Source organism: Marmota monax, unplaced genomic scaffold (assembly GCF_021218885.2).
Source record: "Marmota monax isolate L192 unplaced genomic scaffold, Marmota_monax_Labrador192_F-V1.1 WCK01_AAM20220418_F8-fsc00074, whole genome shotgun sequence".
In the NCBI taxonomy this organism is placed as follows: Eukaryota; Metazoa; Chordata; class Mammalia; order Rodentia; family Sciuridae; genus Marmota; species Marmota monax.
The window spans coordinates 6,020,339-6,034,875 of NW_026694232.1; the positions used below are offsets into that span (position 1 = coordinate 6,020,339).

Consider the following 14,537-nt stretch of genomic DNA (forward strand, 5'->3'; position numbering starts at 1 on the left):
AATGTTGTTTTGGAATCTATCCATGTTGAATTGCATCTGGATATACTTAGTTATTTTAGTAGTTATTTGGTATTCCATCTTATGAGTACCTTGTAATTTCTACTAGTCTCATTGATAAAGTTAAATAGTTTCTTTCTTTCTTTCTTTCTTTTTTTCCTATTATAAACAATGCAATAATATATACACTTCTCCTGGGGGTACACATGCAAGATTTCTTTAGGAAATATATCTTAGAAATGGTATTGCTGACTTATGAGTGCATTTATCTTTATTTTTATTAGATGAAGATAAATGCCTCCCTAGAGTGATTACACCAACTTGTTCCCCTGTCTGCAGTGATTTTGAATTACTGTTTTCCCATACGCTCACCAGCCCTTAGCCAGACTTTTTTTTAATCATTATTTTTAAAATATTTATTTAGTTGTAGGTGGACACAACACCTCTATTTCATTTCCATGTGATGCTGAGAATTGAATTCAGTTCTCCATGCATGCTAGGCAAGCGCCCCACCCTTGAGCAATAACCCCAGCCCTTAGCCAGACTTTTGATTTTTGCCAGTCTATTGGTTATGAATTGACACCTAAATATTTATCATTTCCTTTTTTGGGGGTTGAACACCTTTTTGTGTATTTATTGTCCATTTTATTGTTTTCTTTCTTTCCTGATTTGCCTATTTATGTTTTTTTGCCTCTTTCTTTGTGGTTTATCTTTTTCTTTGTAAGTTTAATGAACTCTTTTTTCATTCTGGGTACCAAATCTTTGCCTGTTATATGCAAAATTTTCTTATGGTCTGTGTTTTATCTTTTGTCTTTTTACTTTTTTTTTTTTAATGGTAAGTGGTAGATACCCACGTATTTTTTTTTTCTACATTTTTTTATTGGCACATTGTAGCTGTATATAATGATGGGATTTGTTGTTACATATTCATATGTGCACACAATATAACGAAATAATTTGGCTGATAGTCTTTTCACATTTTTTATGAAAACAATTTGTGGAGTTTTAAATTAAATTGTAGTTAGGTTTACTAAACTTTTTTTCCTATAAGTTATGCCTTTTGTATCTTTCTAAAAAACTGTTTCAGAACTGAAGGTCATAAAGATATTTCTTCTAGTAGTTTGATTTTTAAAGCAAGTATATGCATATATGTATGAGAATGTTCTAAAATTTTAAGTTTTGAAATTTTGTATAATTTATTTTCATATTTGTATAAAGTAATCTATTTTTTTCTATGTCGATAACTGGCTGTCCCACTACTAATAAAGTATTGCTTTTCAGAATGGTTGATTCATGGTGCCATCTTTTTTTTTTTTTTACTGTAGATGACAAGATACCTTGATTTTATGTGGTACTGAGGATCGAACCCAGTGCCTCACACATGCTAGGCAAACGCTCTGCTACTGAGCTCTAGCCCCAGCCCCTATAGTGCCATCTTTTTTATAATTGTAGCTTGACATTCATACTGTGGTCATATTGGGACTCTTGCTTGTGTTCTATCTTATTCGTCTTAGCATATCTGGTAGCACGAGCACTCTTTACATGTTTGTTTTCTCCCCAGAACTTTGTTGGGTATTTTTGAACATTTATTTTTCTAAAATGGACTTTGGAATCAGTTCATCTGGGTAAAAAAAGTCCTATTGTGATTTCGATCACATTCACATTAACTTCATAGAGCAACCTATAATCCACATTGCAAGGATTATTGCTGGGAGTTTCATGAGGGCCTGGACTTTGTCTGCTTTGTTCATTTCTGTGTGTTAGCATGAATAGTTCTTAGCATATAGTAGGTGTTTCACAAATATTTATTGAATGGCCATTTGACTTGACTTTTCTCTATTCAGGTCTTTTATTTTGCTCAATAATATTTTGTAAGTTTTGGTAAAGGGACTTATATTTTGTTAGTTTTTTAGGAAACTTATAATTTTTTTTACTAACGTGACCTCTGTCTTTTATTTCTTACAAGTTTCGTTACTTATTAATTTTACAAGTTTCGCTACTTATTGATGTTGTGTTATATAATTGGTTAATGATTGGGTATGTTATTATTTCAAGTGCCCATTTTATTACTCCTAATAGTTTGTAGACTATCTTTCATCTTCTAGTCAATTTTGATTTGAATTTTATTTAGTCTCTCACCTTTGCCTACCTAATATGTTCTTGGTTTAACAGAAAGACCAGGAGGTCAGATAAGTCACACATTCAAAGATTAGCTTTAAAATAATTTAATTTGGGCCTGACATATGAGATTTACATTCACTACTACTGTTGGGTCCTAAATTGCACTTCTTTTTTTTTGGGCAGGGGAGTGTTGCTGGTATGGAGTTTGAACTCAGGGGCACTCTACCACTGAGCCACATGCCCAGCCCTGGTTTCTATTTTATTTAAAGACAGGGTCTCACTGAGTTACTTAGCACCTTGCTTTTGCTGAGGCTGGCTTTGAATTTGTGATCCTCCTGCCACAGCCTCCTGATCTGCTGGGATTACAGGTGTGTGCCACGGTGCCTGGCTCATACAATTCTTATGAAGTCTGCTTTGTCCCATATATCTTAGTGTAGGGTGATGAGCTTTTAAGACACTCACAGGGGTTGGGAGATGGAAAGAAAAGGAAAAAAAAAAAAAAGGAAAAAGAAAAACTGAGGCCCAGAGACTTAGTAAGTTGCTCAAGTTCACAAAACTTTCAGCAGTGTTGTGGAATGCTGATTATGTTCTATTATTAGTTCTGCCTCTGAAATTTTAAGTTAAGCGTTTTACTCTTTGGCAACAACCTCTACTCATTTTGACTTTTACTTGTTCATTTCTATTTTGATCTGTTCTGCCTTCCTGAGTCTTCTGAGCCCGTGACTTGTTTAGCCTACTTTTCATGTCTTACGACAATAAATATTCTGTCATCTACAGTCCCCTTAATTGATACGTATCCTCTTGTCTTACCTCCTTAATTATCCACCGGAACCCCAGTTAGCCCATTTATGTCTCCCTCTATTTCCATACACAGATTGCAGGAAACTCCACAGCACCATGGGGTTTGGGACTATATTGTTTGTTTTGCATTACTGTAACAAAATACCCGAGGAAAGATAACTTTATATAAAAGAGTTTTATTTAGCTCATAATTTTGGAGGCAGAAAGTCCAAAAAGCATTGCACAAGCTCTGGAAAGGATCCCATGGCCAACGACTAATGGCAGAGTGCATGAGGGGGGCAGAAACGTGTTTTGGGAGACTAGATTCCTACAGTTCCTCCTGTAGGAATGGAGGGCATGTCACCATTGACCTAAGGAGAGACGTTTAAAAAGGTTTCACCACTGCCCAGTATCACCCTGAAGACCAAATATCCAAAGCTTGAACTCTGGGGACTTTGGGCAAGTAACATCCAAAGCATCTCAGGGACCAGGTCAAATTTCTGTTCTCCTCCTTCTGTTGAGCCTTCATACTCTTTGTCCTGTCCTACTGCCCTGAGTAGCCACTCTGAATGTTGGCTACCTTCCTCAAGCCTTTACTAGTACTTACTGTTCTCAGAAAATTATTTTGATTTATACTTTGGAGAGAAAACAGGGGCCCTGGATAGGCATCCACATAATTTCTTTTATGGAATTCCTCTCCATGTTTTCACCTTTGTTCCCTCCCATCTCAGCAGGAGGATTCCCATCTCTCTTCCCGGTCGGTCCTGGCTCCTCCTGCCTCAGGAAACTTGCTCCTTCATTAATTCTGCTCTCTCTTATAGCCTCAGTGTCTTCTGGCTTATTTTCTCCTGCCTAAAACAGAACACTTCACCAAACTGACCCTCTAGTTTGTGTTCTCTTGTAGGCATTGCATCCTTCAACTGAAGCTTCTCTAGAGACGGTTCTTGTGGTCTCCTTTACATCTCCCTTTAGGGACTCCCTTAGTCTGATTAATTTTGTTAATCCACCCGGAGTGCCCAGGAGGTGGGTGAGCTCCGTGGCCACCATGGATGGATACATTTTAGCTCTAATGTTGCTTTTTTTGGGGGGTGTGTGTGAATATTTGAGTTTGTTCTTCACCTGGAACTGTTCCTCCTTGGCTTCCTTTGGTACCACCATGTCTTAGCTCCCTGCCTCCTTTCTGACTGCCTTCTCCCCGTGTTTTAAATGAGCATCTGTTCTTTCTTTCACCTCTGTAGTTATTGGCCTATCCTAGGATGCCATTTGATCATCCTGCCTTCTTTCTCTGAAAGATGCTCTTCCTCACATCGGTGTCACCCACGTCCTTGTTCATTCACTCCCTGAGCTGATGGCTTCCAAATTAACACCTCTCCAGAGCTAAAGATCTGACCACCTAACTGTGACCTGGATTTTTCTTCTGCAATATAGCATAGGCATCAGGTTCATATATCAAGGTTACTGTGCCCAGACGTACAAATTATCCTCTTTCTCAAAATTGTCCTTCCTCTTGAATGCCAGGTCCTAGACATCCTTTGGGCTCACTTTCCTTCTTGTCTATTTGGTGATCAGGTCTGGTTATCTGGTTTTCCCAAATAGCTCTGAAGTCCATCTTATCCTCTTCATGTTTGCTCTTCTCCTCTGAGTGTTCAGTGTCCCTGGAAAGAACTGGCACAGTGGCTTTCTGACTGATTTTCCTTCCTTTAAACTGACTGCCTTTGGTCCCTCCTAGTCTGTACCCTCCCCTAGAGTGATCTTCCCCAGTGCATAAATCTATGCATCTTGGCATCCTGAAGCTGCAGTCTCTGATGCAGTCTCACCCTGGGAATGAGGCATTTGGCCTCAGTTCAGACTTTTGCATGATTACAAGGTGCTCATTATCTGGTCTTCACAGCCTTTATAACCCTCCCTCTTATTCCAGCAACTTCATGCTCTGTACATGGCAAACCACTCTCCTTTCTGGAACACCCTGAGATTTCGTGCCTTTGTGTATGCTCTTTTCTCTGTTTGGGATGCCTTACTTCAACCCTTATTCCTTTTTTACCTGTTGTACTCTCTGTGGTCAAAATATCCATCTGTCCGTCCATCCATTCATCCATCCATCCATCCATCCGTCCGAATATTTATGAGTAGCTACTTTTTGCAGGTACTGCTGTTCTTGTTACATGACCAGCCCTGTCCCTCTCCTACTCCAGATGAACCAAGCAATTCCTCCTCCTTTTAATATGATTGTACCTTTAAAAAAAATTTGTCTTGATTCTTGCCACAATTTATTTATTTATTTATTTGGTGGTTGTTTACGTATGTTTCCCTACACTGCTGGTGAGCTCAAGAGATGGAATGCATCTTCATTCAGTTTGTACCCTGATCCTTAGCACAGAACCTGACACCCGGGCACAGCCATATTTGATGGTAGAGTAGTTTCAGCTTCTCAAACCCTGCCGATTTCCACTGTGGAATGATGTAGGAGCAGAAACATAGGTGATGGTCTTTAGAGGGAAGTCCAACCCCCTACTCCCAAGTCTTTGCATGTATCTCACCATCAGGGAGAGCCCCATGTTCTAGGAAGTCTTCATGCAGCCTCTTTTCTTTGTTCTACCTCCACCATCATGCAGAAATGGGGTGGGGGTGGGACTGGTGAGATTGGAACCATGAAGAGGACACCATAAACTGCCATTGAGATTTCAGGTTATCTTCAGGATTGTTAAGTGAACCTTTGGTTCCATTTCATCTCTTTTTGAGGAAGGTGAGTGGTGGGGAGGGGAAGGATTCTAGGAGAGGAGACATGTATTTGGCCTCCGTATTTGGAGGAACAGGTTTTTGAAAGCTGAAGTGTTCCATAATTTCGTTATTCCCAAGATGTGAATGGCAAACCTTAGTAGAAGCTGTAAAATCTTAATCCGAGAAGCACAAAAATGAGTTGGCCTTCAATATCAAATATTGATTGAAAGATGATCTTCCCCACATCGGTGTCACCCACGTCCCTGTTCATTCACTCCCTGAGCTGATGGCTTCCAAATGAACACCTCTCCAGAGCTAAAATGAGTTGGCCTTCAATATCAAATAATAAAATGTGGGAAAGTAGACTTAGGACTCCTAAAACACATTAAAGCTGTAGAAAGTGCACAGCAAAACCCTGACACAGTAGCCACTTGGAAGGATCCTGGGGTTAGTGCCACATGCTACAATCTGTTGGAACCATGCTATTTTCTAATAACTGAAAAAAAAAATATACAGTGTGGAAATGGTTTTCATCATTGGAAGCAAAAGTTATGGTAGTCCTATCTGAGAATCAAGTTACTTGTGTGAGCGTCAGATGAATGACCTCTTAGTCCCACTGCTTCTCAGGCATTTGTTCATTGCTGCTGCTGACTTTCACTATTGGCAAAAAATATCTAAAGCTTAGGATCACAGCCACCTGATGGTGCTGCAGAAAGCTTGAGAGAGGCTGGATTGAGGCTTCATATGACAAGGGTATCAGTGATGCATATTGATATTTATCAAATCTTTTAATAATAGTTGTAGAGAATGCCTAGGACCAAGCTCTGGGGATCCCCTGAGTAAGCAAGGGAACAGGACTCTGACTTCTTGGAGTCACCATTGTCTTTTCCTTTTGTCAGGTATGACAAAGAGACAGCCTCTCTTTGGAGGCCTCTTTCCCAGTCCTCTTGGGAGCACTTGCTAATTGAAATCCAAACATCTACTTCATCTTGATCCCTGGTTACCACCTCACTTTCCAGAAAAGTTTTCTTTATAACTTGGTGAAAATAATCAGGTGGGACCATAGCATTGCCCTCTACCTACTTGCATGGAACTGGGTCCAGTTCCTGTTTGTCCTGGAATTTCTAGATCGGGTTGACTATTTCCCCTAAAAACTGTGATCCTCTGAAACACACACACACACACACACACACACACGCATGCATGCATGCACACTCATATATATTTTTTTTCTCAAACTTTATTCTGTAGGCTGTGTCTTAATGATCACTTTCTCTTTTTTCCCCCAGAAGGTAAGAGGGGCATCTGGTGGAGCTTTGCCAAAAAGGAGGAATTCCAAGATTTTTTTAGGTAATGTAAATCATTGTCAGCAGTTTCCTCAGATTTCCTCTGTGTGTATGTGTGTGTGTGTGCATGTCTGAATTACAGTAATTATAAGTTCTTTATTGTTCTACAATATAAGGATAAGAGGCTCAAATTAAATCAAGAGGCTCTGACTCCACTCTGCATTTACCTAATGGTGACGGTAGCTTTGGCACCCTTAGTTGGCTCTAGTGCTTTGAAGTGATTATATTTATAGTGACTAGAGTCACTTGAGAACCTAGCTCTGGTCTCTCTTTTCATTGACTTGGAAGAAGAGCCAGTTTTTCTTTTTTTAAAAAAAATTAGCCTGGGCTGGGGATGTGGCTCAAGCGGTAGCGCGCTCGCCTGGCATGCGTGCGGCCTGGGTTCGATCCTCAGCACCACATACAAATAAAGATGTTGTGTCCGCCGAAAACTAAAAAATAAATATTAAAAAATTCTCTCTCTCTCTCTCTTTAAAAAAAAAATTAGCCAAACTGCAAGTTTTTGGATTTCAGCAGTTTGTCCATTAATGTCCCTTTTTGATTACACAACCCAGTCCAGGATCCCACTTTGTATTTAATTTTCATGTGTCCATCACCTTTTCCAATCTGTGATTGTCCCTCAGGCTTTCTTTGTCTTTAATAATTATGACACTTTTGAAGACTATTGGTCAGTTATTTTGTAGATTTTGCCTCCCTTTGGGTTTGTCTGATGTTTTATCACGAAGAGTCTGAAGTTACGTATTCCTGGGGAAATTTCCACAAAAGGAATGTGTCCCTCTCAGTGCATGCTATCGAGAGGTACATGACGTTGGTACGACTTCATGCTGGTGATGTTGAACTTGATCACTTGTTAAGGTTGTGTCTACAGGGTTTCTCACTGTGAACTTATAATGTAATTAATAAATACCTTGTGGATGCTTTGAGACTATACTAATGTCATGTTTCTTAGAGTTTTTTAAAAATTGATTTTACCATCTATGAGTGGATCTTGCTTGTAGTAATTATTACGGGGTATTTGTCTAATGGTGGTATTTTAATTTCCCTCATTCAAGAACAGTCAGTTTTGCTTATGTTGATTTCTATATCATACAACTATGGTCATATTTCATATTAGGCTTCTGATATAGTTTCCTCAGGAGAAAAAAATGATTCGATGTTTGACCAACCAGTTTACATCTCTTATTTGAAAGAAATCTCAAAATTGCTTGAATAGTATGATTTCATTTTGGTAAATAAAACAAAACAAACAAACAAAAAAATATATATAGTGTATATATGTATATGTGTACATATATGTATGTTTGTATGCATGCATGTATGCATATGATTATCTTTGTATGTACATATGTGCATATATATATATATATATATATATATATATATATATACACACACACACACACACCCATATATAAATATATAAATGGGAGACTGGAAGAATGTACTCCAAATTGTGAACAATAGCTCCTGTGATAAAATGATTCTGATTTTTTAATTTGTATTTAAACTTTTCCATAACAAATACATGTTATCTTGCAGTGAAGTCTCATGCATTGTTTGATAAGTAGACTCGCTGAAACAGTCATGAAGCTGAGTTTCCCTCCTGGTTTGATTCTCAGTTACTCTGTGCTAGGCCCAGTTTTGCTGTCTTCTCTCCTGCTTTCCAGCTCTGGGTTTTCTTTAGAAGGCTTATTTGCCGTTGCTTTTTCCACCCTGGTCAGTCTTTCCCATTTCTCAATGTGCCCCAATCAACCAACCAACCCAAACCATCCTTGCTGAAATGATTGAATGCATTGTGATGCTCTGGTTTTTATTTAGTCTTTTGGTTCCTTCCACTGATACATAATTAATGTGACATCTGAATTAAATGACATCAGTATGAACTTCTTGAAGGTAGAAATAATTTAGCATTTTGACATACTGTTATTACATATTTATTTATTTTTGGTTGAATGAAGAAGTTAGCAAAACTCTTAGCCTTTATTTAAACTTTGTGTCTTTTACTGAAGAGACTTGGAGGTTGCTTTTTTTTTTTTAGTAATTATTTTGATATTAGAGGATATTGTCAAGTCACTATTTATAAAATTTATTTAACCAATTGAATAGAGGAAAGGGACCAGGGGGAGGGAAGAAGGGAAAGAAACAGGAGGTTCCTGGGAATGAAATTGACCAAATTATATTTTATATTGTGTGCATGTATTTTATATGATGATGTAAAAATGAATCCCACCATTATGTATAGTTGTGATGTACCAATAAAAATTAATTAAAACTTAAAGGTAAGCTCTGAGTTTTTGTACTTTACACTCCATGGGCCCCTTTGATTATTACCCATCATTTCATTTCGATGGGACTTTTCTTACTAGCCACTCTGTTCAATCAACATTCTGTGACTCAGAAGACTAGAGGATATATCTGAAATTCACAGCCCAGCCTGCCTGAGTGTTCTGTTTGGACTGTGTTCATTTTTAAAAAATTTAAACTGGGATGGCGTTAGCTCTCTGGGGCTTTCCCTAGACCCTATTTCTCCCTCTTGTTTTACCCTCAAGTGTATTTACATTAGTGCCTCCATCTGCGTAAGAACTTAGTGTTGCAGGCCTTGAGTGACAGTTCTCTCCAGCACTGCTTCTCATGTCCCAGGAGCAATTTTCTCTTGTCACACTAATCACAGCTCTTGAGTTCAAGTAGATATAGCCTGTAGTGGTGGGTCCTATTAGGATTATTTCCAGTTTATGTAACAGAAAGCTTTAGATATTGACAACTTTAAATAAGATTTGTGCTTATTTCTCTCATGTGAAGGAGATTGGGAAGCAGTTAAGTACAGGATAATGGGATGGCCACGTGTTCATTAGGGATCTTGATTTTCTGTATATTTCTGCTTTATCCTCCCATCCTGGCCTATGACTTCCAACCTCATTGTCATTTGGCCCAAAGTCGGTTTAGGGACTCCAACCATCTCCTTCCCATTTGGAAAGCAAGAAAGAGGAAGGGGGAAGGAAAAGAAAAAAAAAGTAATTTTCCAGTGTAATCACCTGCTTTTTGTCTGACTTTTCAAAGATCCCCACTTATAGTACACCTCTCTGATCAGAACTTGGTCACACCCTGCTGCAGAAGAAACTAGAAAATAAAGTCTACTAACTGCTTCACTGAGTGAAGTTGGGGGTTCTTACTAAAGAGAAAAGGGAGAATAGGTAGTGGGAGGCAGCTAGTAGCTTCTGCCATACATATTTCCTTTTTTGAAAGGGACATTAGGGTCATCTCTTTATAGAGGGGAAAAGAACTCAGACCTGTTTGGCAATTTCTTTTCATTTCTTTGACTGGGAAGCACCATCTCACTAGTGCTGAAATGTAGTTGTTGGGATACCCTGCCTTCCCCTTCATCAAGCAGATGTAGATGGCCAATGCTTTATTTTGGATTGAAGCTTTTTTTTTTTCCCCTCCCCTTCCATTCCCCTGATGATTTTGTGAACAATTCCTTTTCCAGTGACTCAACAGTGACATTAAAAATCACTGTTTGATTACAGCCTTTAATAATGATTTTGTCAGGGAGGTTGAGGCCTTTAGCTGGTACTGAACAGCTGGCCCGAGCCTCCTGCATGTCATCTGCCCCTCAGTGGACAAGTCATCCTTCCTCTGAAACACTTTGATATCCATTCAAGTGAAATGACCTCATCTCCAGGCTTTGTTGGTAATTTGTTCTTTAATCAACAACTGTGATCATGGGTAATTTCAAAATCATTTTGAATTCTATACTATTTTGCATTTAGGATTTAAAAATATTTTCTGAACATCTAACCTATGGACAAAGCTTAAAATTTCACAAAAAAAACTGTAAAAGGCTGTGTAGTGAAAAGTTTCTCTGTCTTCCCTGTCTCCCAGTCACTTGTTCCCAGAGACAAATGATATTTTCAGTTGGTACATCTTCGTACACCTTGTTTTTCCTTTCAACACCGGTCTGTACGTAGGCCATGCTTTTAGATTTTTTTTTCCCCCCGAGGGTGGTTGGGAGCCATTGACACTTTGGTTCCAAAAAACTGTGCTCGGAGGCACCCTGAGATGCTGCAGTAAACTCACAGGAATATTTTAAATATTTGAGGGAACAGTGATGATCAAACCTGCATGAATTAACCTTGATGTTGTTTTACTGTTAGTTTATCCTGTATTCCTTCCAGTGACTTCATCTCTTTGAAAATTCAAGTGTTTTTTTTTTTTTTAAGTTAGTTGTTTCTATGGCAAAAGACCAGGACCTTATCAAGATCAATGTGGAAGGGTGGCAGTATTCAGTCTGATTCAAGGAGAAGTTGTGCAGTTCAGCTGGTGCACACATCTCATTAGTAAGGAATGGTGGTTAAGAATGAGGTAAAATAGTTTCTTCCAATATGTGTGGATTAAGTTTTCAAGTGGCTACTAAGTTATACCATAAATACTTAGTTTTCTGGACCTAACTACTAAATGAACAGAATGATCAGGCATTTCCTTCAGCTTAGGTCCCCCATGAAAAAACTGTTGGGTAATTTTTCATTAATGTTTTGCGCTGGATAAGAGACACCATTAGGTGGTCTTTTAGGAAGATAACTTGCAACAACATGAGAGTTTTTGATTTTCAGAAGTTAACTGACATAAAACTAGAGTGTTTTATGAGAAAGAAGGAAGGAGGCAGGGAGCTAAGGGAGTCCAGGATCCTCAAAGAAATATCCTGGGGCTTACATTGTGATTCTGGCCTAAATGTTCATACATCTGTATATACATCTATAACTGTATCTCTATCTATCTCCACACACACTCGTATGTATTTGTACATACACATGTAGCAAAAAAGCTACAAATGTGTAAATAACTGGAAATGCATTTAAAATACCATCTCATTGGTATGCCATAAAAACAGTGTTCAATACTCATATTTTTGTTGAGTCTCCTTTGCCACTTTTCATGAATAGGAGTAAATGAGTTAAGTACCTCTGCGTTCAAAGAGTGGAGCATTGAAGAGCTATCACCAAACCTCAGAGAGCTCAAATTCCACTTTTTGATTTAGCTATGGCATTCATACTCAATGAGAAACAAGTTGAAAACAGAAAATTTGAGAAAAATTCTGGGATTGGGCCTGTTCAGACCACTCATCCAAGCTTTTGGGACCAGAAGGTGTAAATAACTCCATTTACCATTTCCTTCTGGAATGGGTCAAAGGAGGAGTTGTGTTTTCAAGGGGCTTTTCCCTCATGCCCTCTTCAAAGATAAATAGTTGGTGAGATTTTGCAGCCACAGGACAGATTGTTCACCTCCAGCACATAAGATGAAGTCAGCGTGGTCAAGCCGAGAGGGCTCTGCAGGAGGAATTGGAGCCTTGGATTTATTTTGTACTGCCCAGGCTTCTGGGAGAGGAGGGTGTAGTCCCAACCTCTTCTCCCAGGGACCTGGGAGATTATTAAAGCAGAATTGGGGAGAAGTTTTGCTTTGCTTTGCTTTGTTTTAACTTAGAGAAAGAGCTCTTCTGGGTATTGCCAGTAATAGCCTCAGTGGCTGGGGGGAGTAGGGAGCCCCAGTCCTGTGGGTCCCTACAGTATGGTTACTCTGTAGGTTCCTCAGCTAGATATTATTTGCATTGCGAGACTTGATTTAAAGAAATATGTAAATTTTAGATCATACTTGGGGCTCTGGAGCACTTATGTTCAGAAAGCCTTAGATTTGTCTCTTAAAATCAGCATGTAGGTCGCCTCTGCTAAGGCTTTTCCCTACTTAAGATGTTTGGGAAAGATCATGAGCCCCTTCCATTCTATTGAATTAAAAATACAAGTAAATTATGAACTAAGTGTAAAGAAGTACAACGAAGTTCTGCTTGTCTTGCTGCTTCTTGTCATTGGCTGCTCCTGGACACACAGGAGCAGCCAATGAGAACAGCAGCACAACACCTCCTTGGATGTCCTTGCTTTGCTGTCATCCGTCCTGAGCACACTAGTGATCTTGGCTTCCTGAAGTCTCCTTTTATGAATGTGTGCTGAGTGCATGGTGTGTGTGGGGGCACTGTGCAGAGTTTGGGGATATGGGAGGTGAATACGACTTGTTCCCTCTCTGAGCTCATAATTGAGAAGCATTTGAAGATCTACCTTCTCCACACTTAGATCATCTGAAAGATCCCCACACAATGCCATGGTTTTCCTGAAACTTATTTCAGGATTACTTCTGAGCTGGTGCAGCTAAAGGGAGGGGAGGCATTTTGGATGGTGTTAACTGTTGGGAATGTGGAGAGGGTAATGAAGATGTGATGCTGGTGATTATCTGTGAGTCTCTCGGACTCATTAGATTCTATTAGGTGCCTTAAGACCTTATCTTGCTTAATCCTGTTAATCTTATGCAGTAGATAATATTATCTATAGCTTATTCATGAGGAAAATGAACTTGGAAAAAACTCAGCGGGGGTGACAGAGTTAGTAAATGTTAGAACAGGATTTCTTTTGGACTTTGTTTGCTTATTCAGACCATGTAAGATTTGAATTAGTATTAGTGAATATGTTTTCTTTGGAAAGGGGGCAAATATTATCTTATATGAATCCAAACTGTACGTGAACACAAGATTTGTACTTTGTAAAATGTGGTATATATACACAATGGAATATTATTCAGCATTAAAGGAGAATAAAATTGTGGCGTTTGCAGGTAAATGGATGGAGTTGGAGAATATAAAGCTAAGTGAAGTTAGCCAATCCCCCAAAACCAAATGCTGAGTGTTTTCTCTGATTTAAGTATGGTGATTCGTAATGGGGTTGGGGGGTGGGCATGGGAGGATTAGCTGAACTCTAGATAGGGCAAAGGTGAGGGAGGGGAAGGGAGGGGGCGTGGGGGTAGGAAAGATGGTGGAATGAGATGGACATCATTACCCTAAGTAAATGTATGAAGACATGAATGGTGTGACTCTACTTTGTGCACAACCAAAAATATGAAAAATTGGGCTCTATATATGTAATATAATTGTAATGCATTCTGCTGTCTCACACACACACACAAACACACACACACACACACATATATATATATATATATATAAATTAAAATAAAAAAGAGATTTGTCCTTGGTTATTTAAAATGGTTACATGTGCAATAACAAAGAATATTTTAAGAGCAAAGTTCACCCACTCAATATTTTCATTGGTGCAGGCTTCTTTCCAATTTTTATCTATGAACATAATATAAAGTTGTCTGGAGAGTGAAGATGAATTTTTAGTGTTAACATAGCAAAAACATTTCCATGTTTCTGCATAGTCTAAATAACTGTCATTTAAATAATATTCTGTTGAGTTGAATGTCATTTTTGTTGAATATTTAGGTTCCAATTTTTTTTATAGATATAGATACTGGGACATTCAAATTTTTATAGCACATACAATGCCTTTTTGTTTGAATTATTTGCTTAAATAAATGCCTTTCATTCCTTCTTAAGCTAATAGAATCTTTAAAATCATCTTTTATTAAATTAACCTTTCACGGCTATCTAGCCATTTTGTTTAGTTCTTCATTTTGTAGTTTCTGATTCTTACTATTTAGAATCTTTTATTGAAATGTTTGGATTGTGTTTTCTCTATA

General features: G+C 38.5%; 1 protein-coding gene across 1 annotated transcript in view; it reads left to right on the forward strand.

Moving 5' to 3' along the window:
• Nucleotides 1-14,537, forward strand: part of Usp13 (ubiquitin specific peptidase 13) — a 104,423-nt gene that overhangs the window by 20,757 nt on the left and 69,129 nt on the right. Inside the window, exon 3 of the mRNA XM_046466887.2 lies at nt 6,906-6,966. Within this exon, the coding sequence (XP_046322843.1) occupies nt 6,906-6,966 (61 nt within the window). The remainder of the gene's footprint in view (nt 1-6,905; nt 6,967-14,537) is intronic.